The following is a 27,268-nucleotide window of genomic DNA, read 5'->3' as shown; positions in this document are numbered from 1 at the left end:
AGCAAGGAAGGAAAAAGAAAGGGGTGGGGTCCCAAAATCTTTTTCAAGGGTGTTTCCCCAGTGACCTAACTTCCTCTCACTAGGTCCTCGCTCTTACCTCCCAGTAGTACCATAGGTTGGTGACCAAGATTGTAGCATATGGGCCTTTAGGGAATGTTTATCCAGACCATATCAACATGGTTCAGAATTCCAAAGATAGGAAGATCTCTCTTCTAAAACCTTTAACCTAGTGGGCATGGTGGTGCATGCCTATAATCCTAGGGACCTGGGAGGCTGAGGCAGGAGGATTTCAACTTTGAGGCCAGCAATGGCAATTTAGCAAGACCCTAAGCAATTTGATGAGATTTAGTCTCAAATAAAAATGAGAAGGACTGGGAATGGGAATGCATTTTAGTGGTAGTGCCTCTGGGTTCAATCCCCAGTACCCCAAAACCCCCAAAAAACAAACCAAAAAAAACCCTTCTCTAATTGCTTAATTTCCTTCCTGGGGCAACTAATGTTTTTAGTTTATTGTATATCTTTCCAAATATATTTTATATGCATATTAATTACACATGTGTGCATATATGTATACATTACATACATAATCCATATGCACACCTTTTAAAACACAAAAGTTTGGGGCTGGGAATGTGGCTCAAGCGGTGGCGCGCTCGCCTGACATGCGTGTGGCCCGGGGTTCGATCCTCAGCACCACATACAAACAAAGATGTTGTGTCCGCTGAAAACTAAAAAATAAATATTAAAATTCTTTAAAAAATAAAAAAAATAAAAAAAAATAAAACACAAAAGTTTATTATACAGAAAGTTATCTACCTTTTCTTTTTTTATTTTAGTGGGTACTGGGGATTGAACTCAGGAACACTTGATCACTGAGCCACAATGCCAGTCCATTTTGTATTTTATTTAGAGACAGGATCTCTCTGAGTTGCTTAGTGCCTCCCTTTTTTTCAGAGGCTTGCTTTGAATTCTTGATCCTCCTGCCTGAGCCTCCCAAACTGCTGGGATTACAGGTGTACAACACCACGCCTAGCATCTATATTGCTTTTATATCTACTTGATGTATCTTGGAGATAAAATCCAAATCAAAACATAAAGTCTCCCTCCATAATATGTCCTTGTTGGGCTGGGTGCAATCCCCAGGACCCCCCAAAATTCTATAACATGTTCTTGGGAAGTAGAGGTTGAGTATTGCTTATCTGAAATGCTTGGGACCAGAAGGGTTAGATTTGACAGTTTTATGAATTTTGGGATATTTGCATAAATTTGACTGGTTTGAACATCACTAATTCAAAAATTTGAAGCCCAAAACTTTTTGAGGGCTGACATTATGCTCAAAATCATTTTTTCTTGGGGGCCAGGGGTCTAGGGGTTGAACCCAGGGGTGCTTTATCACTGGTTTACATCCCCAGTGCACCTCCCCTATGCCTTTTGAGACAGGACCTCACTAAGTTGCTGAAGTTGACCTTGAATTTCCAATCCTGTTGTCTCAGGCCTTCCAAGTCTCTGGGATTATAGAAGGTACACCACCATGCCTGGCTCTCAAAGTCATGTCTTGATTTTTAGAGCATTTTGGATTCAGATTCTTTAGACTAGGGATGCTTAACCTGTATTGTAATTTATTTAATTAGTGGAATAATAATGGGTATTTAATCATTAAATGTTTCTGCTATTAATGCTATTAGCAGTGGTTTAGTTCTACTATGAAGGATTTGAATTCAGTCAGTGGTTTTGAAATATTTAGAAAAACACATAAGACTTTCAGAGGAGCATAATTATTATTGGGACATAGGAGATATATATGTGAGTTTATATATGTTTTTACGTATGTATATACACCTATGTATATGTAATTTATTTTTTTCTTTCCTTTGCAGACAGTTGGTAAACTTTTATGAGGTTTGCGAAGACCAGAAGGACTATTCTGGCTTATTTTATCTTTATGGAGATTATTTGCAGTGTTTCAGAAATCCCTCTTTCTGTTTGCTAAAGCTCTAATCTTTTTCTTCTTTTAATATTCTCCCAATTGGATATGCACTGGTAGAGTTAGAAGAAAGGAAGAAAGTGTGTTTTCTCTTCATCTTCTCCTGTGATAATAACTCCAGTCCAGATTTTTCTTTAGTAATCTACACATACTTGAGGATCCATGTCCTGTTAAATATATTCTAAGTTTGTAGGTACAAGCAGGCATACCAAGTATTCAAGAGTCCAGTCATGCAAAGGAGCTAGCAGAATGGGAACTGCGAGGACCAGGGGTAACTGGTGGTATTGACTTCAGCACCCCTGAGTTCTGGCCCTCCCTATGTCCCAGGAGGAAGAGGAGGTAGAACGGGAAATCATAAAACAGGAAGAAAGTGTGGATCCTGACTACTGGGAGAAATTGCTGCGGCACCATTATGAGCAGCAGCAAGAAGATCTAGCCCGAAATTTGGGCAAAGGAAAAAGAATCCGTAAACAGGTCAACTACAATGATGGCTCCCAGGAGGACCGAGGTGTGTGTGGCCGGCCCCGCCCCCCACCCATGGGCCGTTCCACTAGAGCAGTGGGCCCCGCTCATCTGCCCTCTCTCCCTCCAGATTGGCAGGACGACCAGTCCGACAACCAGTCCGATTACTCAGTGGCTTCAGAGGAAGGTGATGAAGACTTTGATGAACGTTCAGAAGGTAAGAACTGTGCCTTTTTGCTGGTCTGTGAGATATTGCTTTGTATTCTACCTTATCAGTGTCACTCATTCATCCTTTCCTTCTTGCAGCTCCCCGCAGGCCCAGTCGTAAGGGCCTGCGGAATGATAAAGATAAGCCATTGCCTCCTCTGTTGGCCCGTGTTGGTGGGAATATTGAAGTAAGTGTTACATGTTTATAGTGTGGGGTGGGTGAATGCTAGATACTAAGTCTTTGGTGAAGTGAGACCTGCTCCCTCTCACCTAGGTTTCTTTTTCCCCTAGGTTCTTGGTTTTAATGCTCGCCAGCGAAAAGCCTTTCTTAATGCAATTATGCGATATGGGATGCCACCTCAGGATGCTTTTACCACCCAGTGGCTTGTGAGAGATCTGCGAGGCAAGTCAGAGAAAGAGTTCAAGTAAGTTTATAGGGCTGGGGTGACTGATCTAGAACATGGGCTTTACTGTGTGGCCATTCCAGTGTTAGTCCAGGCTATGCAGGGAAATGGCTGTTTCTTCTGCCGAAGATGGTAGGTGAAGCTGGTAGTAATATGGATTGTGTTCCTAACTGCTCTCAAACAGAACCTGGATTGTGGTGTGGGATCTGGAGATTGACCCTCTAGTGCAGTGGGCTTTACCTCCAGGCAGAGCCATAGTCATTCCCCGCGGTAATGACTAAGGGGTGGGAAAGAATCTGATGTAGGAGTCAGCGTAGTGTCTCTTTTAACTCATTGCTCTCCCTTCTTTGCCACAGGGCTTATGTCTCTCTGTTCATGCGGCATTTATGTGAGCCAGGGGCAGATGGAGCTGAGACTTTTGCTGATGGTGTCCCCCGAGAAGGCCTATCTCGCCAGCATGTCCTTACTAGGATTGGTGTCATGTCCTTGATTCGCAAAAAGGTGAATCCTGAGCCTCTGTACATTTTTAAAGGCTTCCAGGGAAGTGAGGGTCCAGTAGGAAAGGAGCTCATAGCTGGAACTAGATCTTCAACTTCTTGTCCTTTGCTATAGGTTCAGGAGTTTGAACATGTTAATGGGCGCTGGAGCATGCCTGAACTGGCTGAGGTGGAGGAAAACAAGAAAATGTCCCAGCCAGGGTCACCCTCTCCAAAGACTCCTACACCTTCTACTCCAGGAGACACACAACCAAATACTCCTGCACCTGCTCCACCTGCTGGTAAATCTGCCTGTCCTGTCAAATTTCTGTCTCTTTTTGTCCTGGCCTGTGCTTTTTTTGCTCCCTGTGCTCAGCTTTAACAGGGTAGTCTGGCAGGACACACAGCAGTTTCCCTCTCAGTTTAGGAGAGCCATCCTAAGAATAGGGCTGGCTCTTAAAGGCACGAGAGGACAATTTAAGATGAAAAATTAGGAAAGCATAACCATTTCTCTGATCTGGTACTTTTTTCCTAATTGATTATCTCCTATTGGCCTACAGAGGATGGGATAAAAATAGAGGAAAATAACCTCAAAGAAGAAGAGAGCCCAGAAGGAGAAAAGGAGGTTAAATCTACAGCTCCTGAGGCTACTGTTGAGGTAAGAGATGGGTGAGGTAAGATGCCATACTAAAAGCAAACACATAAGGCCAGTCTTCCTTTTAAGTGTTAGTTTGTCTGCTTTATCATCTTTTTTTCCTTTGAAGTGTACACAGCCTCCTGCCCCTGCTTCGGAGGATGAAAAAGTCCTTGTTGAACCCACAGAGGGAGAGGAGAAAGTGGAAAAGGCAGAAGTAAAGGAGAGAACAGAGGAATCCATGGAGACAGAGCCCAAAGGTATCCACATTTTCAAACACTAAAGATCCCTGGGTGAATCATAGGCACTCGTGGACTTAAAACCAGGTGTAGAGGTGTCAGGAGGAAGTGATTTTGAAGAATCCTGTACCCTTCTAAATTGTAGTCCTCTGAGACATCCTTTGTGACTTTAATTATAGAAATTTAGATGAGGGACTATTCTAATTGGATAGTTGTGTGGAAGAGAGGAGGAAACTCTTGCTTTAGGTATATATATTCTCAATGCTTTTTTTTTCTCTCAGGTGTTACTGATGTGGAGAAGGTGGAAGAGAAGTCAGCAATAGATCTGACCCCTATTGTGGTGGAGGACAAAGGTTGGTGTTTGAAGAAGCCGATTATGGTTTGGAAGAACTCTAAAACCAGAAGCATTATCTGCTCCTGCCTTACTATCCCATATCCATATATTTTATCCCAAAATAAAAGACTCCACCTGTCCTCGATTTAGTTGGGCTGGGTTGGTGGCACCTTTTTCCTCCGCTCAGGAGACACCTGGGTGGAAATAGATAGGGAAGTGGATGGATATTTTACAGCATGTATACTCTGGGGAAGGGCCATAGTACTGGACTTTGTCCAGTGTTGATATTTTTCTTCCATGTATCCCGTAGAAGAGAAGAAAGAGGAAGATGAGAAAAAGGAGGTGATGCTTCAGAATGGAGAGACCCCCAAAGACCTGAGTGATGAGAAGCAGAAGAAAAATATCAAACAGCGTTTCATGTTTAATATTGCAGATGGTGGTTTTACTGGTACGAAGATGAGGGACTCACTGGGGGGTTAAAAGGATCTGAAGTGAAATTGGGGTTCTCATTAGAAACCAGGGTACAAAGACTTTACCTTTGCTGGATGAGGGAATGCAAGCTGATTGTGTCCTCCTCTGCATTCTGTTAGTCAGAGGCAAACCATAATAAGATGGAGTGGGGGACAAGAATAAATGGCTTTTCTGAATTCTCACAGATGTTTGCTGTTTTTCCTGTTTCTCCAACCTTCCCTAAATTCCTCCTCAGAGTTGCATTCCCTTTGGCAGAATGAGGAGCGGGCAGCCACAGTCACCAAGAAGACTTATGAGATCTGGCATCGACGGCATGACTACTGGCTGTTAGCTGGCATCATAAAGTATCCTTTGCCTGAGTCTGGACTAGGGTTCTTGGTGCAGGGTTCTGAAGGGCCTTTAGTTTGAGATTCTTGTTTTCCTTGTTTTATTTTTCCTGAGCATTTTCCCAATAGCCATGGTTATGCCCGGTGGCAGGACATCCAGAATGACCCACGCTATGCCATCCTCAATGAACCTTTTAAGGGTGAAATGAACCGAGGCAATTTCTTAGAGATCAAGAATAAGTTTCTAGCTCGAAGGTTCAAGGTAAGCAGGATGGGTAAGGAAAATATGGCATTTAAGTGGTGACAGACTGGAAGTCCAGAAGGTTCTTGCAAAGGAAGGAGTCCATTTCATTCAGCCATACTGTTTTTGACTTTTTGCATTCCATGATTCCCTAGTGACTTTAGTATTAGAGATCAGGACATATAGACTTGAAAACTAATCAGCTATACAAGAGCTGATGGTGACCATGTGCCTAAGGAGTGACACAAACTAGTGCAGTGAGTTTGATGGGGGAAACAGTGTAGGATGGAGTGTTCAGGAAAGATGGGTGGGATTGAATTGAGTCCTTGAGGAGGGGGGGTGCTGTGAATGGGCTGGTGGTCATTTTTTCTGAGTTAGAGAGAACTTGTGAGATAAAGGTAGAGTGGCTGCAAAGAGGAGACACAAATACAAGTAGAGCTTCTTTTTTAAAATCACTGAGCCCACTGAGAGGGTCTCCTCCAATTTAGCAGATGAGCTGGGTACAGTGGCATATGCCTGTAATCCCAGCAACTCTGGGGGCTGAGTGAGGTAGGAGAATTGCAAGTTGTAGGCCAGCCTGGACAATTTTTTTTTTTTTTTTTTTAAGAGAGTGAGAGAGGAGAGAGAGAGAGAGAATTTTTAAAATATTTATTAGTTCTCGGCGGACACAACATCTTTGTTGGTATGTGGTGCTGAGGATCGAACCCGGGCCGCACGCATGCCAGGCGAGCACGCTACCGCTTGAGCCACATCCCCAGCCCCCAGCCTGGACAACTTAATGAAAGCCTATCTCAAAATAAAAAATAAAAAGGGCTGGGGCTATAGCTCAGTGGTTCAACCAGGCAAAACAAACAAACAAACAACAACAACAAAAAAAACGGGATTCAGTACATATTTATTGAGGGCTTATTGTGCGCAGAGCAGAGTATTAAATAGGATACCATGAAATGGCTCTTTCAAGTTAGTAATAACACATGGTGTTATGTACCAAGCAGTGACTGACACAGGTATACAAAGGTGAAACAAGGTGCCTGTTATCAAGGAGCTTTGAGTTTCAAGCAAAGCATATGTGTGAATTCTATTCTGTACAGCAGGAGGAAGACTTGTAAGTGCCCTAAGAAAGTTGTCCAGAGAACCAGAGGAGCAGAGAGCTAGCATGGAAATTAAGTTTTGATGAATGCACTAGATAGTTGGGTAGTTATAGGGACATTAAATTGGGCAAAGACAAACAGCAAAGCTTAGAGTGTTTGGAATTAGCAAATAGCCCAGGTGAGCTATAGAAAACGTGTTGGGTAATGGTGGGAGGTAGTTTGGAAAGACATAAGGGCTAAAGGTCAGTAGGCAAAGATAAGAGAATTTGGATTTTACTCTGTAGTTAACAGGTAGCCACTGAAGGGTTGTGAACAGAGTTTTGATAGGACCAAGGGAAATGGAAATATCATTTATGAAATGTCACACATTAGGGAGATATCAAGGGCCTGGGCTCTGGTTGCTGCTTGTGGATAAAGGAAATGTTTATAGGACTTAATGATTTACTGTAGAGCTCAGCAAATCTTTTCTGTTACAGAGCCAGGTAATATTTCATGCTCAAACTGTCATTATTGTGTGAAAGCAGTCATAGGTGATATATAAACAAATGGGTATGGATGTATTCCAAAAAGATTTTATTTATGTACACTAAAACTTGAGTTTGTATAATTTTCATGAAGTGGCATGCAGTAATTTTATTCTGGCTCTTTTCCCCAGCCATTTGAAGTTATAAAATACATTCCTACCTCTTGGGCCACACAAAAACTGACTATAGTTTAGATCAGATTTGGGCCCAGGGCATAGTTTGCTAACTCCTGATTTTAAGTGTATTTGATGTGTAAAGAAGTGAGACTCGGGCTGGGGATGTGGCTCAAGCGGTAGCGCGCTCGCCTGGCATGCGTGCGGCCCGGGTTCGATCCTCAGCACCACATACCAACAAAGATGTTGTGTCCGCCGAGAACTAAAAAATAAATATTAAAAATTCTCTCTCTCTCTCCTCTCTCACTCTCTCTTTAAAAAAAAAAAAAAAAAAAAAAAAGAAGTGAGACTCCCAGGATGACTACTATTTCAGGCCTGAGTCACTGAAAAAATTAAGTGATCATATTAGAGGAGACAATAGTTTATAGAAAAGAATGACAGATTAAGTTTTAGACAAGTTTCTTGGTGTTTCTCACAAGTCAACACCTCTTTCAATGCCTGCTCCATAACCATACACAGTGGGATCAGAACCATCAGTGTTTGACATGTGTGTTGGGGAAGATCAAATCACCTACTTAGTGATGTGGGCTGACACGAAGATAGGATAAATCTCATGGGAAAATGCCATATTTTAAAAAATTTTTATAAGTTTTTTAAAATTTGTTCTTTTTAGTTATACATGACAAGAATGTATTTTGCATATTATACATACATGGAGTAGAATTACTTCCCATTCTTTTGGTTGTACATGGTGTGGAGTTACAGTGGTCATATAAGGATAATGTTTTAAAAAGAGAGAAATGAGCCAAGGCTACACCCGCAGAATGCTTATATTTGGGGCAAGAAAGGGTATTGGTGAAGAATATATAGATTCGGGCTGGGGATGTGGCTCAAGTGGTAGTGCGCTCGCCTGGCATGCGTGCAGCCCGGGTTCGATCCTCAGCACCACATACAAAACAAAGATGTTGTGTCCACCAAGAACTAAAATAAATAAATATTAAAAAAAAAAAAAAACTCACTCTCATCTCTCTTAAAAAAAAAAAAAGAATATATAGATTGAAAAGAAGATGGTTGGTCTGTTTGGGGATAAATTAGGCCAAGTCTTATGAGAGAAACAACAGCCCATTTTAATTTTTTTTTTTGTGTGTGTATGTGTTTGTGTGTTACGTGGATCAAACTTAGGGTGCTCTATCACTGAGCTATATCTCCAGCCCTTTATTTTTAAAAAATTTTGAGACAGGGTCTTGCTAAGGTGTTGAGGCTGGCCTCAATTGGAATCCTCCTGCCTCATCCTACCAGATAGATGGGATTATAGGCATGTATCACCCTGCCTGACTCATACTGTCTTAATGAATCTACTGTCTTTAACCAGTGGATACTTACTGTAACTCAGGAACCAACATTCTGCCTCTTGAAATGTATTTCAAACAAACTTTTACACAGCTCCATCAGGCAGCAAGCGTAAGAGTGTTCCAACACAGTTTGAGTTTTGGGTGGAAGAGGCCTAGAGACAACCTTAATGTTCCACATTGGGAAAATGGATAGGTAAAAGTGCATACTCATGCAACAGAAGCAAAAAAAAATGCATGTACCAACATAAATGAAACTTTTTAACAAGTAAGAAAAAGCATTTTATATATACAGAAACCAATATGAAAATGAGCAATAACACTTGGATTTTAACAGCACAGAAAAAAGGCAAAGTACATATATTAGAGAGTTGCCCTTTGGAGGAGGAAGGAATGGGAATGAGATGGAGATAAAAGGAAATAAATAACAACAAAAATGTGTATTCTCTGGGGATCAAACTTAGTGCTGTGTGTACTAATAAACACTCTACCACTGAGCTATACTTCTCTAGTCCGACAAAACTTTATTTATTGAGACAGGATCTCACCAAATTGCTGAAGTTGGCATCAAACTTGGAATTCTATTGCTTCAGCCTCCTGAGTTGCTGGGATTATAGGCATGCAACCACCGTGCTCCTAACAAAAATATTTTTAGGAGCAGAAGAACCTAAATGATATGGCAGATAAATCTATAGGATGGATTACCATACAACCATTAAAAAATTCTTTTTACTAGGCACCACTAATGGATTGTGCCTGTAGTCCAGGTTATTCCCAGATAGGGAGGCTGAGGTAGGAGGATCCAGATTCTAGGCCAGCTGGGACAACTTAAATCCTATCTCAGTAAATAAACTGGGCTGGATAAACATAGCTCAATGATAAATTGTCCTCTAGGTTTAATCCTCAGTACTGCCCCCCCACCCCCCGCGAAGTGATTAATGATAAAGGAAGATGCTCACATGGATGTATATATAATATAACCTTAATTATGTAAAAAAGGAATACATAGAAAATCCCGAAAGAAAAACACCAGAATGTTAGTTTCTTATACATTCTGTATTTTTTTAAATATTTATTTTTTAGTTGTAGTTGGACACAATATTTTTATTTACTATATGGTGCTGAGGATCGAACCCAGGGCCTTGCATGTGCTAGGTGAGCACTCTACCACTAAACCACAATCCCAGCCCCATTCTGTATTTTCTTATATTGAATTTAAAAAATTTTTTTAAAAATCATTTTTGTATAAGACAATCTAAAGAGTTGGTAAAAACATGGCTCTTCAATGGGGAAGAAAAAGACAATGTAATGTTGAACTGCTTGAGAGTGAGGAGTGGTGTTGAGGAGCCATCCCTGAAGGTCTTTGTAGGTTCTCATTACCTATAGGAAGAGGTGAGCTGAGAGGCCCATTAGAAATGAACAAAATGTAAGTTAACTCCCATCTCCTGTTTGTCCCTGTTCAGCTCTTAGAACAAGCCCTGGTGATTGAGGAGCAGCTGCGTCGGGCGGCTTACCTGAACATGTCAGAGGACCCTTCTCACCCTTCCATGGCCCTAAATACCCGCTTTGCTGAGGTGGAGTGTTTGGCAGAAAGTCACCAGCACCTGTCCAAGGAGTCGATGGCAGGAAACAAGCCAGCCAATGCAGTCCTGCACAAAGGTAGTCAGTGGCTCTCCTGCCTCCTATTGATTGAGTCTCCCCTCTCCACTAAATCCTCCCCAAATCCATATGCTTCTTGTTCCCAAACCTTTTTCAGAGCCTGCTTGTCAGGGAGCTTAGGATATGTTGAGGCTCTTTGCCTTAGAGATAGTCAAGGACAGTAATTCTTTACCTCATTTAATATATTCATTATTCTTGAGATAGCAAAGCAGAATATAATAGAGTATCATCTGGGATACTTTAGAAGTAATTTCAGGTGATTTGAAATGCCATCAAATTCTAAACCCCTTTCAACATTTTTTTTAAATATAGTTTTTTAGTTGTCATGAACACAATACCTTTATTTAATTTATTTATTTATATGTGGTGCTGAGGATCATACCCAGGGCCTTGCACGTTATAGGCAAGTGCTCTACCGCTGAGCCACAATCCCAGCCCCTCAACATTTATTTCTAATTAACGTAGAACATTATGAGGAGGTAGAGGGTGAAGTAAGGAAAAGAAGGTCATTTATAAAGGAAGTAGGAGAAGGTAGAGAGGTGAGATAAGTGTGAAGATGAAACAGTAAGAATAAGCTTTTCTCAAGAAGTGGAGAAAATACAGACAATAGAAAGCAAGGGATAATGAATGTTAGGTGACTTAAAAGAAGCAGAGGATCAGCCAGACATAGTGGTACACTTGTAATCCCAGAGATTTAGGAGGTGGGAGGCTGAGGCAAATTTGAGTCCAGCCTGGACAATGTAGCAAGATCCTATCTCAAGACTAAAGGGTTGGGGGTGTAGCTCAGTGATAGAGCAAATCCCCAGTACAAAAACCAGAATCATGGACAAAATGGAACCTAGTGTGTGAGGAGTAGGAAATTTGAGCATGGTTGGTGGTCAGGTCAGGTGATTCAACAAAAGACAGCAATACATTACAGTCACTTGGTCATTGTAGTGTGTGGTCTGGTCCACTAGGGTAGAAGGATCTTCATGTTGATCACCACAGCTCACCACTTCTTTATTCCCTCTGCAGTTCTGAAACAATTGGAAGAACTGCTAAGTGACATGAAAGCTGATGTGACTCGACTCCCAGCTACCATTGCCCGAATTCCCCCAGTTGCTGTGAGGTTACAGATGTCAGAGCGTAACATTCTCAGCCGCCTGGCAAATCGGGCACCAGAACCTCCCCCACAGCAGGTAGGAAAATTTCTACCCTACCAGCTCTTCTCACAGAACCATTCTGGAAATTTTAACTTTAGTCTTTGTTCCTACCTTTACTTCTGGGCTGTCAGTGAGCTCCCTTGCTATCTGGTGGATTCAAATTCTGACTCTTGGCTCTCTTTCATTATAGGTAGCCCAGCAACAGTGAAGATCTGGATTGAGGATACCACTTCCACCGCTGAGCAGTGACCTTCCTCACTTTCTCTTGTCCCAGCTTCTCCCTTGGGGGCCTGAGAGACTCTTGACCTTCTGCCCATCTTCATGTTGTAAAGGAACAGCCCCCATGTACTGGGGGAGGGGAGGGAGTGAGGGGCAGTGGTGCCCTTCCTGCTGGAGAGACAAGCAGCAGTAGCGCCGGCGCCATCTGCAGGGAGCTGGCTGGCTGGCCTTCTTTTGGACCCTGGCTTCTTCCCACTGTAACGTCTGTTACACACAAACTGTTGTGGGTTCCTGCCAGGCTTGAAGAAAATGATCTGAATTTCTTCCTCCTTTTGGTTTTATTTTGTTGGTTTATTTTTAAGTTTTCTTTTCTCCCTTTTTGGGGTATTCAGAGTGGGCCGGGCCCCTGGGCGAGACACAGCTACCTCTGTTGGCATCTTTTTAATACCAGGAACCCAGCGGCTCCAGCCACTGAGCGGCTAAAATAAAGTGGAAAAAAAAAAAAAAAAGGAAAAAGAACCAAAAGCATAAAAAAACCACAACAAATTTCTTCATGAAAATCGAAAATAAAAGTTTCCTTGTATTTTAGTGCTCTGGTTCAGTGTGGGTATAGGTGCAGGTAGAAGATAGAAGAGTGTGTCCATATGGTAGGAGGCCCAGGAACTATGTAGTTGAAAAGGGTTGCTTCATCCCTGAAGAGCCTTGGGGGTGTGTGGGTGTGTGTCCGTGTCCATCCATCCATCAGTGTGCCCCCTATGCTCAGAACCAAGAATAACCACCTGTAGAAATCGAGGCTGTAAATCTGCCTGCACCACTTCATGGCTCTTTGACCTTGAGCAGGTGGTTTTAACTTCCCTGGGCCAAGATTTTGTATCTGTAAGTATACCTACCTTACAGGGTGTGAAGATAAAATAATAAGGTGCTTGGAATGGCACTAAAAAAAAAAAAATGCAGGGGATTGAACCCAGGGCCTCCTGCATGCTATGCAAGTGGCTCTACTCCTGAGTTATATTACTCCAGCATTAAAAATTTCTAAAACCTAGTGTACTAGGTTTTGAAGGAAGGCTGAGTAGATTTTTTTTTCATGTTGAGTGACAACGTGGCTGAAGTCTCCCTGACCTGATGTGAACCCAGGCTGAGGGTCAAGTCTTACCTGGGGCGGGGAATTCTGGCGTCCAAAAGGAAAAGGGCTTCCTAGTCAAAGGGTTGAGAGTTGGGAGAAAGTGGCATGGAATTCCATAATCTTGAGGCTGGATGTAGGGCAAAAGATGTCAGGGCGGGCTCACCGTTGTTCCCTGGTTTGAGGGGGAGGGGCCACTTTCAGGGAATCAGCTTTTCCGAATGCAATCCGGCGTGTAGCAAAAAACCAAACAGGCGAGGGAGAGGGTGTCACGTCGGGAACTGTCAAGTAACCCTATGCGTGGGTGAAACAGACACCAGTCAGCCAGTCCGCACGTTCCCAAGCGGGCACCGGTTCCGGTGCTTTGGCCGGAAGAGGCGGAGTCGCGCAAATGCCCCGCGCGCCTGCGTAGGACGCTTCCGCAGCTGGTGGATAAGAACACCTACCAGGGTGCACGTGGAGCGGCGCAGCGCTGCGAGGTTGCGTTTTGGGCTTGAACCTACCTCTCAGTAAACCAAAGCTTCAGGTGCTTTTCCTGTAGGTGAATTTCCTGTAGGAATTCAGAGAACGAAGGGTGGATTTTCCGACATGAACGTGGGCTGGGTCTTGGGGAGAGAGCGCAGGGTCGGGGGCTGGTAAGGGGTGATTTGTTGCGGCCTGGAGGAGGCCGTCGGAATGCCCTTACCCATTCTCGCATCGCCAGGCCTATGTCCCCGATACTTTTTCATTGTGCGTAATTCCGCCTTCTTCCTTTTTTGTTCAGTACCATGGGGCGCAAGTTGGATCCTACGAAGGAGAAGCGTGGTCCAGGCCGAAAGGCTAGAAAACAAAAAGGTGCTGAGACAGAACTGGTCAGGTTCTTGCCTGCAGGTAAGTGTCATAGACCCCTGGTTCCCCGGCTTTTGAATTATTCTGTATTTTAATCCTGTTCCCTTTTAAATTTGCATTCATTTTCTGTTCAGGTCTGACATTCTTGTATGAGTTATTAGGAAATAAGTATGAACAGAACACTGTCATCAGTGTTTAGAAGATGCAACAGGGATACAGTACTCACGCAAGGAGAGGTGTTGTTTAACATTGTGAAAGTTCAGAGGAAGCAGGTTTTTGTTAAGTGGATTTTGAAAAATAGGTAACATAGCTGGGTGGCACAGGCCTGTAATCCCAGTGACTGGAGAAGCTGAGACAGGAGGATTGTAAATGTGAGGTCAGTCTCAGCAACTTAGACCTGTCTCAAAATAAAAATAAATTAAAAGGACTGGGGATGTGGCTCCTGGGTAAAGAGCCTCAGGGTTCAATTCCCAGTACCCCCCAAAAAAAAAAATTTTTAGCAAGTGCGAGTTGGGGAGGGGAATGGCCCAGTCATTGAATTGCCTGATGGAAGGGACAGAAATGGGAAAGCATGGGTGATTCTGACTTGTTGAGTAGTCTCTATTATGGAGGACTGGTGGAAGACACCGCTGCACAGGTAATTTCTGTCATCTCTTAGGTAAAAGATGGAGTATATTGAGGTATTAACAAATTCTAGGCACTACTCTGAACTCTTTGGATACACGGTATCAATTCATTATCTTAAAGTCCTGTGAGTGCATGCTGAGAAGTTAAGTGATTTCCACACTGAAATTTGTGCCTTTTAAATCTTGGGAGAATATGTAAAAAGAAAAAAGCATTAATGAAGTTAAAAGGCACTGTAGTTGGTAACTGAATAAGCTGAGAGTAAAGAATAGGGCAGGAGAAAAGATAAATTTTGAACCATCAGGATGGTGATGTGATGCTGTTATTGAAACCTGGAGGAAGGCCCAGTTTAGATTTGGTTACTGAATGATCACATGATGCTTCATCTCCCATCACTTTTTGTGTTTGTGTGGTGGTGGGGATGGAATCAATGGTGTGTGCTAAGCACATGCTTTACCGCTGAATTGTACTTTTAGCCCCTCATTTACATCTTTTATCCAGTGCCTAGGAAAGTTCTATGAAGTGAGTTAAGCTATTTTATTTACTTATTCATCTTGCCATGCTGAGGATCTAACCTAGCACTTCTAACATGCTAAGTATATGTGCTATTCATGGAGCCACACCTAGCCATCTCCTTAGTGTACTAATCTTTTATGCTTTTAGTTTTGCTCCCATTTCTTTCTTTTTTTCTATAACCCTCTATTTGCCTTTTTTTAACAGCTGGTGATGAAAATTCCAAGAGGCTGTCTAGTCGTGCTCGAAAGAGGTAAGTATAGATGTCCAAACTTACAGAGATTAAATTTGGGCTGCTCGTCTTTAGCCACTTGGAATAGGTTGAGGGAGAGGGCTAATTGTGAACAGTTAAACTTCCCTGTAATGGGAGGTGGTAGAGTCTGGAGATGTTTCCATTTACTTACTTGTTATATCTTTTCAGAGCAGCCAAGAGGAGGTTTGGGTCTGTTGAAGTCCTTAAAACTTATAAGTCTTCTGGGGCCAAACCATTGTCTGGAAAGCTACCAAAAGGTCAGTGAAAATAGAAGCTTGTTGCCATATGAAGAGCCTCCAGGGTCTTTGGTTGAGAGGTACTTGCTGAGCATTTTTGGAATGAGAGGAATAGCCAAAAGACATTCTGTGGGTAAAAAGTACTGAGTTCAGGGTGTGGGCAGGGGAGTGTGGTTGCCATTAGACCAGGATTCTTTAAACCCTTGGGCATCTTTGCAGGAGTGGTCCAGACACCTGATAAGAAGGGTGCTCAGTCCTTATTTAATGTTGGTCGAGGCAAGAAACGCCTAGCACCAGACCATAGTAGTGATGAGGAAGAGGATGAGGAAGTCTCTGAAGAAGATGGTGTTGTGAACCAGGGGAACCTCTGGGACTCTGAGGACAGTGATACTGATATGGTAGATGACTATGGAGCTGACTCCAACTCAGAGGATGAAGGTGAAAAGGTGAGATTCACTTTTCTGTGTATTCAGAAAAAAAGCTTTACCTTTCAGTTTCTTTCCAGATTCTTGAGACTGTTCTTCCAATGACAAGGACAACCTGACTAAAGGGATGTAGTGCTCCTTAGATTCTAGTTTCCCTCCTGCTTTATGTTCTCTCGCAATGGATGCACAAGTTTGAAAGAGTTGTAAAACAGAGTTTTGTTTTTTGTTTTGTTTTTAAGGTACCAGGGATTGAACTCAGGGGTGCTTGACCACTTAGAGACAGGGTCTCACTGAATTGCTTAGTGCCTTGCTTTTGCTGAGGCTGGCTTTGAACTTGTTGATCATGTTGCCTCAGCCTCTCAAGCCACTGGGATTACAGATGCGTGCCACTGCACCCAGCCTTCAGAGCATTTTTTAAAAATGAGAATGTTCATTGCTGGTGAGCATACACCATTTATGGGACTAGACATGCACATACTTTTTAAATTTATTTTTATTTCTTTAGTTGTATTTGAACATGATACCTTTATTTTATTTACTTATTTTTATGTGGTGCTGAGGGTGGAACCTAGCGCCTCACACACGCTAGGAGAACATTCTACTGCTGAGCCACAACCCCAGCCCTATACATAAACTTTTTTTTTTTTTCCAAATGGAATATTTTATTAACATGGTAGTTGTCTTTGTAACATGGTGCACACACACTCTCACACTTAGAATGATCTTCCTGGGGAAAAGAGGCTAAGGGGAAAATGAAAAATAAAAAAATTCCTGTTTTCATTATTGTAGGCAATTATGTCCACATCACTTAAAAAGCTATTGCCACATCTGTCCAAGGAAGCAGAGTTTGAAAGGGGAAGGGGGAGATCTTGGGATAAATTCCACAGTGGCATAGCAGAGCTCTCAATATGAGAAAACTGACATAATGTGGACTTTTGCTGTGAATTTTCTCTTTGCAAAATATGGGAAGAAGTTTATCAATGGGCAGAAAATAAGAGAAGGTGGTGTGAAGTAGGCTTTTGCAGTCAATTTTCCTCACAGTATTGTGCAGGGTCATCAAGAAAATGTAATCTTTCTCGGGAACCAGTTTCAGAACTTTTCCAATTGTAATGGTCTTACCCTCATCTCTTAAAGTAAAACCACCCATTTGAGGGAAGTCTTTAAAGGTCTCAAGGCAGATGGTTTCTGCTGTCCTTAAGCGGGCAATGCATACTTGATCATGTTTCACAAAACAGGGTCAAGTCTTACTTTTTTTTTCCCTGATTTTTTGGTCGTCTACCAAGCAGATTAAGACTGTTATTTGGACTTCCTCAATACAGGTATGAATATGCAGTACCGCATTATACCCTGGGCAGATGATGGATTTGTGCTTTATAATCACTACCTGGGTGTCAAATGCCGCGCATACATTTTTAATAAAACAATTTTTACCTGAGAACTTTAAAAAGTTTCTTTGAGGCTGGGTACGGTGGTGTATGCCCATAGTTTCAGAGGCAGGAGGATCACTTAGATCCAATAGTTAGAAACCAGCCTGGTTAACATAATGAGACTCTGTCTCAGTATTTCAAAAAAAAGTTTCTTTCTTCTGACCTAGTACTTCCCTGTTTTAAAAAGTACTCAAAAAAAAAAAGTACTCCAAATGTAGGCAAAGGTTTTTTTTTTTTTTAATATTTTTTAGCTATACATGGACACAGTATCTTTACTTTGTTCATTTTTATGTGGTGCTGAGGATCGAACCCAGTGCCTCACATGTGCAAGGAAAGCGCTCTACCACTGAACCACAACTCCAGCCCTTGCACAGTTTTATTTATGAGGTGCAAGAAGTTAAGGGTTGGGGATGTAGCTCAAGCGGTAGCGCGCTCGCCTGGCATGCATGTGTCCCGGGTTCGATCCTCAGCACCACATACAAACAAAGATGTTGTGTCTGCCAAAAACTAAAAAATAAATATTAAAAAAAATTTTCTCTCTCTCTCTTTAAAAAAAAAAAGTTACACAATTAGTATATATTATAAAAACTTGATAGAGAATTGTTAAAATAAAAAACAGAGGCCTTTGCATTCTATCCCACAGCCCTCTTTTGTCTGCAGTTATCAGGTTTGCAAGTACCACGTGGATCACAATGCCTCAAACTCTGGAAACTTCTAAAATGTTCAGTGGATTATGGTTTATGCATATAGTTAATTAAATTAGTGGTTATGTCTATGAATATACTTATGATCTAACTAAATTTAAAAAATAAATTTGAAAATGCATTGTGATTTGAGCTATGTGAAAGATGTAGAGTAAATCTGGAAGAAAATATGGAAAATGGTACCCAAGGGCAGTTTTTGTTCCTGTTTGTACACATGGCTATTTATTTACTAGGGATGGAACCCAGGGGTGCTTATCCACCGAGCCACATCCCCTGCCTGTTTTGTTTTTTTTTTTTTTTTGAGATAGGGTTGCTTAGGGCCTCGTTAAGTTATTGAGGCTGGTTTTGAACTTGCTATCTGTCCTGCCTCAGCCTCCCAAGTTGCTGGGATTACATGTGTGTGCCAGCTTCAAATTTTTTCTTAATCAAAAAGAGAAACACATGGGGCTGGGCTGTACCTCACTGGCTCAACATATGTGAGGCACTGGGTTCAATCCTCAGCGTCATATAAAAATAAATAAATGAAAAAGGGTATGTGTCCATCTACAACTAAAAAAAATTTTTTTTTTAAAAGGGAAATAAACAAAAGTAGAAAGAAAAGTGTAATGAGCCCTTTTAATTCGTTGTTTAAAATGACCCGTGTCATGTCAAATCTGTCCATCCATTCTTTTTTTTTTTAAGAGAGAAGAGAGAGAATTTTTTAATATTTATTTTTCAGTTTCCGATGGACACAACATCTTTGTTTGTATGTGGTGCTGAGGATCGAACCCAGCGCCGCATGCATGCCAGGTGAGCGCACTGCCGCTTGAGCCACATCCCCAGTCTTGTCCATCCATTCTTTTTTTTTATTTTATTTTATTTTTTTTTTTTTTTAGAGAGAAAGAGAATTTTAATATTTATTTTTTAGTTTTCGGCGGACACAACATCTTTGTATGTGGTGCTGAGGATCGAACCCGGGCCACACGCATGCCAGACGAGCGTGCTACCGCTTGAGCCACATCCCCAGCCCCTGTCCATCCATTCTTTACGTTCCTTCCTCCTTCCCTCTTTTCGTTCTTTCTTTCCAAGCACTCTTATCACTGATCTATACCCAGCCCCTATGTTAAATCTTATTCTTCAGCCTGTATATTTGTTTCTGAAAGCAAGTGTTAGGTTTAAATTTTTTTTTAGTATATATTTTTTTAGTTGTAGGTGAACATAATACCTTTATTTTATTTTTATATGGTGCTGAGAATCAAACCTAGTGTCTCACGCGTGCCAGGTGAGCGCTCTACCACAGAGTCCCAGCCCCAACTCTGGGTTTATATTTAGTGAAAAGTAAAATAACATGGGATGTTGGAAGAGGTGGTATGGGCTTGTGTTACCAGCTCCTCATCTCTCTTTTTAGTTGCTGCCCATTGAAAGAGCTGCTCAGAAGCAGAAGGCTCAGGAAGCTGCTGTTGGGTGAGTTTTGGAAACTGTTAGGATGGAGGATAGGCAGCAGCTGGGAAGGAGGAGGTGTCTGTTTTGGTCTCTGAATCACTGTTTCTGGACTTCTTTCTAGGGGCCAGTGGAGTGAGGAGACTGATGAAGAGGAAGAGGGGGAAGTGTCCCCTCTGTCAGGCCCCACAAAGGATGAGGAGGCAGATGGGGGCCTGCAGATCAATGTGGATGGGGAAGAGCCATTTGTGCTGCCCCCTGCTGGGGAGATGGAGCAGGATATCCTTCCAGTGCTGGGTGAGGGTAGGAGAAAGGTGCTTGGGAGAGGGGGGTTTTCCCAGCCCTAGGACTTCATGAAGCAGTTCCTTAACAGGCCCACATGCCCATGCTCCAGACTTGCAACGAGTTCACAAGCGGATTCAGGATATAGTGGGAGTGTTGCGGGATTTTGGGGCTCAGCGGGAAGAAGGTCGGTCTCGTTCTGAATATCTGAATCGGCTTCAGAAGGATCTGGCCACGTATTACTCCTATGGAGACTTCCTGCTTGGCAAGCTCATGGAACTCTTCCCTCTGTCTGAGGTGCTGAGACAATCTAATGCCTCTTGTCTCTTTTTTTTTTTTTTAACCTTCTTGTGTGAACAGGACATTTGGGAAGATGTCCTGTTTCCTCTCTTGGTCTGTTTCTTGGCTAGCCTTAGTCCTTAATATCTTGTCTTCCAACCTAGCTGATAGAGTTTTTAGAAGCTAATGAGGTGCCTCGGCCCATCACCCTCCGGACCAATACCTTGAAAACCCGGCGTAGAGACCTTGCTCAGGTGAGGGTTTGTAGATCTCAGGGAGGGACCAACCTTTGCTAATTGTGGGGCTTCCCTATTGCATCCTGACTGGGTGGATTCTTTGGACCTAAGTGTATCTTTTTTTTGTGTGGTGCTGGGGATTGAACCCAGGGCAAGGCAAGCACTGTACCAACTGAGCTATCTCCCCAGCCCAGGACCTAAGTGTATCTTAATGTAAACACAATCCCAGGAAGCAAACCTAGTGACAGGCTGAGGGCCTGGACCTCTGAAATGGAGAATTCATCCTTCTAAACTCTCTCCCTGTGACTCAGATGAGACATCTACACCAGGGTAAATGATTGCCTTCTAAAGAAATTGGAAGAAGATTATTGAGAAGCTGAAGAAACATACTTGTCCTCAGAAAAAGGCATACATACACATTAATATTAATTGTTCATGTATTTGTTACAGTATTGGGAATTGAAACCAGGGACACTTGATCACTGAGCCACATTTCCAGTCTTTTTTATTTATTTTGGGACAGAGTCTTGCTAAGTTGCCGAGGCAGGTCTCAAATTTGTGACCTCCTGCCTTGGCCTTCTGAGTGCAGGTATTATAGACATGTGCCACCGTTCTTGGTCCTTTCTTTATTTTGAGACAAGGTACCACTAAGTTGACCAAGCTGGCCTTGAACTTGCTATCCTTCTGCCCTAGCCTCTTAGGTAGCTGGGATTACAAATATTCACCACTGCATGTGGTATAAAATGTTTTAAACTATTTCCAAGGATTTGGAGATCCCAGATTAAAGCCTCCTGTATTAAAGCTTGGTCTCATGAATTGTATGTCTCCTGGTGGAAAGATAACCCAGTAACTATCTTTAATATTCTGTAAACAGTAACATTAAATTTTAGTGTGAGAAGGGTCTACACCTCTTGGAAAATCAGAGTCCACTTCTCAGAAGTGAAGGAACAGGAGACAATAGTCTGCTGCATTGGGATGGAGTTCAGACCTTGAGTTAGGAGCCTGAGGTTAAGAAAAAAGTGCAGGGGGACCGGGATTTGGCTCGGTGGAGCGCTTGCCTAGCACGTGCGAAGCCCTGGGTTTGATCCTCAGCACCACATAAAAATAAATAAAATAAAGGTATATATGTATAAAAAATGCAGGGGGCAGAATTAGCCTAGTGGTAGAGCACTTGCCTAGCATGTACAAGTTTCTGGGTCATTCTTTATCACTCTAAGAACAAAAAGAAAGTAAAAGAAAAATGGGCATCATGGGATAGGATGAGGAGAAGAAGCTACCCCGTGAGTCTTTGTTGGCTCTCACGAGTGAGCATTATAGGAGTTGTGCCATGAACCTATTGGTAGGACCAGGTTTTCATATTTCTGTTTTCTGAGTAGCCTGTGAAGTCTTCAAATATTCATCCTTTTTATCTTTAGGCTCTGATCAATCGTGGGGTTAACTTGGATCCCTTGGGCAAGTGGTCAAAGACTGGACTCGTTATATATGATTCTTCAGTGCCCATTGGTAGGTGTCCCCTGCCCAATAGCCCTTCTGCTCTTGTCCTTGTCCCAGCATATCACAAGATGGTCCTCCTCCACAGGTGCTACGCCTGAATACCTGGCTGGACACTACATGTTGCAGGGAGCCTCCAGCATGTTGCCTGTCATGGCCTTGGCGCCGCAGGAACATGAGCGGATCTTGGACATGTGTTGTGCCCCTGGAGGAAAGACCAGCTACATAGGTATGAGAATGGTAGTTTTAGGATGAGCTTTATCTAATTCTTTTGAAAGTAGGAGGGGCTGGGGATGTGGCTCAAGTGGTAGCGCGCTCCCCTGGCATGCGTGCGGCCCAGGTTCAGTCCTCAGCACTACATACAAAAAACAAAGATGTTGTGTCCGCCGAAAACTAAAAAAATAAATATATTTAAAAAAAAAAAGAAAGTAGGATTGGTGATTTATCTAGTGCTTATGGAACTCAGTGTACAGGCAGCTAGCAGAGGTGAGAAGCAGTTTCTGGAGTTGGCTTGGGCCCCAGTGTCAGTTGTGCCACTTAAAACCCATCTGACTTAGGGCAAGCTTTTGATTCTCTAGCTATTCATAAAATGATTTTTAATTGTGCTTGGGTTGGCCATTATATTATCCTTGTGTTGCAAAGGTTGACATGATGCATTTTGAAGTCCTCAGCACAGTATTTAGTGTGTAGAAAGCAGTCACAACCATTAGATTGAGCTATATCACGTAACAGAAGTAATTTAGTCTGTAGGGACAGAAAGATGTTCAGTAAAAGAGGAAAACTGTATTGGTAGGCTTCCTCGGCACCAGAAGCCAGTACAGGTTGGGTAGAGCTATCTGGTAGGCAGTTGGGAACTGTTCTTGTTGGGAGGGGAGTTTGCCTTGAAGTAGTGAGATTTCACCTGTGGGTTTCTAGTCTGGAGGGTGGGTACCAAGTGTGGAAGCAAAGGAGCTGGCTCCTGAGCACTGGGGTCCTCTCTTCTATAGCCCAACTGATGAAAAACACTGGTGTGATCCTTGCCAATGATGCCAATGCTGTGCGGCTGAAGAGTGTTGTGGGTAACCTGCACCGGCTGGGAGTCACTAACACCATCATTAGCCACTATGATGGACGCCAGTTCCCCAAGGTGGGATTTTCCTTCTGTCTTTCCTGAGGCTTCTAATTTACCTTTCTCTTCTTGACAATGTTTAGACCCATCCTTGGGAAATAAATGGTACACTGCAAGTTACAAAATACATCTAATTTACTCCCTCTTTTGTCTAGGTGGTTGGGGGCTTTGACAGAGTATTGCTGGATGCTCCCTGTAGTGGCACTGGGGTCATCTCTAAGGATCCAGCTGTGAAGACTAACAAGGTGAGAAGTTGGGTAATTTTAGAGAGGAGTACAATGTCAAGGAGCACCCTAGGCAGGTAGTATCTCACTTTTCTTGATAGCCTTATGAAATTCCCTCAACCCTGGGTCTTTTTGGGACAGGATGAGAAGGACATCCTGCGCTGTGCTCACCTTCAGAAAGAGTTACTCCTGAGTGCTATTGACTCTGTCAATGCCACTTCTAAGACAGGAGGCTACCTCGTCTACTGCACCTGTTCTATTATGGTGAGGCCTCTGCTGCGGCAGAGCAAGGGAGGGCAAGGGCTGGGAGTTTGTATGGCCCTAAGAGCTCCCTTCAGCTCCAGCTCTGTTTATTCCTTCTTGCTGACTTTCTGTCTTCCCCACACGTCCAGGTGGAAGAGAATGAGTGGGTAGTAGACTATGCCCTGAAAAAGAGAAATGTGAGGCTTGTGCCCACCGGCCTGGACTTTGGCCAGGAAGGTTTTACCCGTTTTCGAGAAAAGCGTTTCCATCCCACTCTGCGTTCCACCCGACGATTTTACCCTCATACCCACAATATGGATGGTTTCTTTATTGCCAAGTTCAAGAAATTCTCCAATTCTATCCCTCAGTCCCAAACAGGTAAATGATCTGTTCTTTGTCCAGTTCTTTCCTGCTTTTGCTCTTTCTACCTTTCTGGAAGCCTTCTGGTGTGACTGCAGGGAAGGGAAAGATTGAGGCTTGCTTATGTCAGTCTTTGCATGCTTGGATTTGGAACCCCATTTTGATGGGCTTTGGTATTCACATAGACAGGGAACTTTTCCTTTATTCTACCAAGTGGCTACAGTGGTTCAGCACTAATGCATTCCAGTTTCAGGTTGTGGTTTTTCTTGGCCCAAGGTTGACTTGTGTTAATGTATCTCTGCTGCTCTAGCATTCTCAGCACTGGTTTGGCACAGGACTATCAACATTTCTCTGAGCCTATCCCACTAATTGCAGATTGTTTCCTCAGCCATCTGGAGGAGGCTGTCTGCATCTCAAGGGGAAGGGTGGGGTTTTATTTTTGAAACAGGCTTGAGAGCTCTGCATGCTGGGATATAAACCTGAGTTTATTTGGAAGACAGAAGAACTTCTTCAAATAAAAACTGATTTGAATTGATATCCGCAACACCCCCAGACCTCTTTTTTTTAATCCTTTTAAATAATGCCTCTTGCCAGGCAAGGTGGCACATATCTGTAATCCCAGCAATTTGGAGGCTGAGGTAGGAGGATCACAAGTTCGAAGCCAGACTTAGAAATTTAGCGAGGCCCTAATCAATTTAGTGAGACACTGTCTCAAAATAAAAAGGACTAGGGATCTGGCTCAGTGGTTAAGCACTCCTGGGTTCAATTCCCAGTGCCCAAACCAAAAATAAATAAAGTCTCTTGCAAAACTCTAATCAGAATGTCAACATAGCCTGGCATGGTGGTACAATCTTATACTCCCAGTGAGTTCGAAGGCTGAGACAGGAAGATCCTGAGTTTGAGGCTAGCCTTGGCAACTTAGTGAGACCCTGCCTCAAAGTAAAAAGCAAGGTTGCCAGGTGCAGTGGTGCACACCTTTAATCCCAAGGGCTTGGTAGGAGGATTGTAAATTCAAAGCCACCTTCAACAGTTTAGTGAGACCCTGTCTCAAAAATAAAAAGGACTGGGATATATAGCTCAGTTGGTAGAATGCTTGCCTTGTATATATATATGTACAAGGTCCTGGGTTCAATCCCCAGTACTGAAAAATAGGGGTGGTTGTAATGCTGGGATGTGGCTCAGTGGTTGAGTCCTTGGGTTCAAGCCCTAATACTGCAAAAAACCAAAACGTTAATAGCAACTTTTGTTGTAACTTAAGTGTATTTTTAATATGTCTTTGTTGTTGTCTTACTAGCTTGTTTCTTGTTGTGTGGGTGTAGCTTATTTTCTGCCATTTCATCAAAATCCACATTGATAAATTTTTTTTTTTTTCTGGGATTAAAAAAGCCTAGGGCTGGGCTGGGGATGTGGCTCAAGCGGTAGCGTGCTCGCTTGGCGTGCGTGCGACCCGGGTTCGATCCTCAGCGCCACATACCAACAAAGATGTTGTGTCCGCCGAGAACTAAAAAATAAATATTAAAGGGTTCTCTCTCTCTCTCTCTCCACTCTCTCTCCACACTCTCTTTAAAAAAAAAAAAAAAAAAAGACTGCTGTAATTCCAGGCATCCAAACCTCTTTGAACAGCTAAGGACTACCCTGGGCTGTTCCTTTAAAAAAAAAAAAAAAAAAAAAAGCCTAGGGCTTCTGGTTTATCTGAATCTGGAGATCCTGGGACTCATCACCATATCAGGAGGTCTTGTTACCTGCTGTCCTCAAGTGGGCACAGCTTCTTATAAAAAATCTTTAGCCTAAGGATAGGCTTCTCTTTTTTTTCTTTTTAAAAATATTTATTTTTTAGTTGTAAGTGGATACAGTACCTTTATTTTATTTATTTATTTTTATGTAGTGCTGAGAATCGAACCCAGTGCCTCACACATTCCCAGCAAGTGCGCTACCGCTGAGCCATAGCCCCAGCCCTTTTTAAAAATCATTTGTTTTTTAGTTGTAGGTGATTACAATACTTTTATTTATTTATTTATTTTTATGTGGTGCTGAGGATTGAACCCAGGGCCTCGTATGTGCTAGGTGAACGCTCTACCATTGAGTCACAACCCCACCCCTAGGATAGGTTTCTCTTAATACAAGGTTCGTGTAGGACTTGAGTAAGAATGATGTGAATCTAGGTAGTCAGTTCTTAGGCACCATCCCTAACTGTGGCTCCACATTTACCAAGAGTTGGCAATCTCTATGTTTTAATAACTTGTTCTTATTTTTATTTTATTTTTGGCATTAGGGGTTGAAACCAGGGGTTCAACCACTGAATCTCAGACCTTTTTTTTTTTCCCCTAAATTTTGAGGTGAGCTCTGGCTAAATTGCTTAGGGGTAAGTTGCTGGGCTGGCATTAAACTCACAATCCTGCCTTATCCTCTGGAGCTGCTGAGATAACAGGCATGTGCCACCATGCCCATCTCTGCTCTTTACTTCTTCTTTCTTTCTTTTTTTTTTTTTTTAAATATTTTTTTAGGTGTAGATGGACACAACACAATGCCTTTATTTTTATGTGGTTCTGAGGATCGAACCCACGTCCCGCCCGTGCGAGGCGAGTGCTCTACCTCTGAGCCACAATCCCAGCCCTACTCTTTACTTCTTAAATGACCAATATCATTTAAGATGAGGCCCATTTTCTCAACCTGTCTGCTTAATTTTAACCCCAGGAAATTCTGCAACAGCCACTCCTACAGACCTAGACTTGCCTGACCCAAAGAGTCAGGTCACTCCCAAGTCTGAGAACAACAGCCAACCAGCCAAGAAAGCCAAAAGGGCTGCAAAGGCAAAGCAGTTCCAGAAACGGCACCATCCCAAGAACGCCTCTGTACAGAAGCTGAATGGCATCACCAAAGGCACAGTCTCAGAAGTGTCCACTGTACCTTCTGTCACAAAGGCCCAAGCTTCCTCCAGGCTCCCAGATAGCACTCAGCCTGCTGGAAAAGTTGAAGTGATCAGGAAACCAAAGGTGATTGGGAGGCTGAGGCAACAGGCACCTAAATTGCACTCCTCTAAGAAAGCTGCCTTCCTGAAGCAGAATGCCCCTCCCAAAAGCATGGACACAGAATCACCTGTTACACTGTCCCTTTCTCAGACTCGGGCTACCCCCAGACTTAAGGACACTGATCAGCCCCTTGGAAAAGTAAAAGGGGCTGAGAAGGTAAAGCAGCCTTTCAAGAAGGCTATCTTTCAGAAGGAGAATGGCACCCCCAAGGGATCTCAGATCCCTACTGTGACTCCCCTCAATTCTGTCCAGCCCCCACCAGCAAAGAAGAGGAAAACTGTGCCTAAGGGCAATAGCCAGCCACTGCTGGCTTAGGTGGATGTTGAAGACTGGACTGGGCTTGGCTCACTGGCATTGCCAGTGGTTGGAACTGTTTGTCTACAAGGTTGCTTGCACATTGTGCAATTTTATTGTGCATACACATGAGATTTAATATACATTTTAACACCTCTGACTCCGGTTGCTTTTTTTGTGTGTGTTTTTTTGAGGGGACTGGTTATGGCAGCTGGAGGGAGGGTGGGTCTGGGATCCAAAGGGAAAAAAAAAACAGTTGGGAGATATTAAGATACCAGGTCAATTTCGGGATCCTGCT

The 27,268-nt window shown here is 42.9% G+C and overlaps 2 protein-coding genes and 1 long non-coding RNA gene across 16 annotated transcripts in view; 2 read left to right on the top strand and 1 right to left on the bottom strand.

Moving 5' to 3' along the window:
* Positions 1 to 12,459, top strand: part of CHD4 (chromodomain helicase DNA binding protein 4) — a 31,722-nt gene extending 19,263 nt beyond the window's left edge. For 4 of the 14 annotated variants that reach the window (XM_081311673.1, XM_081311680.1, XM_081311670.1 and 1 more), the window contains exons 26-40: positions 2,312 to 2,492; positions 2,577 to 2,663; positions 2,753 to 2,841; positions 2,945 to 3,078; positions 3,414 to 3,558; positions 3,670 to 3,835; positions 4,094 to 4,191; positions 4,298 to 4,427; positions 4,688 to 4,759; positions 5,051 to 5,188; positions 5,447 to 5,555; positions 5,667 to 5,799; positions 10,319 to 10,514; positions 11,529 to 11,692; positions 11,847 to 12,459. In XM_081311673.1, the coding sequence (XP_081167799.1) occupies positions 2,312 to 2,492; positions 2,577 to 2,663; positions 2,753 to 2,841; positions 2,945 to 3,078; positions 3,414 to 3,558; positions 3,670 to 3,835; positions 4,094 to 4,191; positions 4,298 to 4,427; positions 4,688 to 4,759; positions 5,051 to 5,188; positions 5,447 to 5,555; positions 5,667 to 5,799; positions 10,319 to 10,514; positions 11,529 to 11,692; positions 11,847 to 11,864 (1,860 nt within the window). In that variant the 3' untranslated portion in view covers positions 11,865 to 12,459. Of the gene's footprint in view, positions 1 to 2,311; positions 2,664 to 2,752; positions 2,842 to 2,944; positions 3,079 to 3,413; positions 3,559 to 3,669; positions 3,836 to 4,093; positions 4,192 to 4,297; positions 4,428 to 4,687; positions 4,760 to 5,050; positions 5,189 to 5,446; positions 5,556 to 5,666; positions 5,800 to 10,318; positions 10,518 to 11,528; positions 11,693 to 11,846 lie in introns of all 14 variants that reach the window. The other 10 variants (XM_081311672.1, XM_081311682.1, XM_081311677.1 and 7 more) reach the window with 5 other exon arrangements.
* Positions 12,460 to 13,415: 956 nt separating this feature from the next.
* On the top strand, positions 13,416 to 27,124 carry NOP2 (NOP2 nucleolar protein). The gene is made up of 16 exons (XM_081311686.1): positions 13,416 to 13,536; positions 13,759 to 13,865; positions 15,168 to 15,213; positions 15,382 to 15,470; positions 15,669 to 15,895; positions 19,393 to 19,448; positions 19,549 to 19,705; positions 19,806 to 20,003; positions 20,150 to 20,239; positions 21,637 to 21,724; positions 21,801 to 21,941; positions 22,699 to 22,838; positions 22,976 to 23,065; positions 23,186 to 23,308; positions 23,437 to 23,665; positions 26,342 to 27,124. The coding sequence occupies exons 2-16, from the start codon at positions 13,763 to 13,765 to the stop codon at positions 26,989 to 26,991; spliced, it is 2,427 nt and encodes an 808-aa protein (XP_081167812.1). The 5' UTR covers positions 13,416 to 13,536; positions 13,759 to 13,762; the 3' UTR covers positions 26,992 to 27,124.
* LOC308658793 lies at positions 23,908 to 26,335 on the bottom strand. Its single transcript, XR_014024242.1, has 2 exons — positions 25,322 to 26,335; positions 23,908 to 25,034 (listed from the first exon to the last, which is right to left on the bottom strand). It is a non-coding gene; the product is annotated as an uncharacterized lncRNA (long non-coding RNA).
* Positions 27,125 to 27,268: the final 144 nt, after the last annotated feature.

This window comes from Spermophilus citellus (assembly GCF_964194105.1).
Source record: "Spermophilus citellus genome assembly, chromosome: 10".
In the NCBI taxonomy this organism is placed as follows: domain Eukaryota; kingdom Metazoa; phylum Chordata; class Mammalia; order Rodentia; family Sciuridae; genus Spermophilus; species Spermophilus citellus.
The sequence above is the reverse complement of the archived record's forward strand: the minus strand, read 5'-3'. Positions and strand labels throughout refer to the sequence as shown.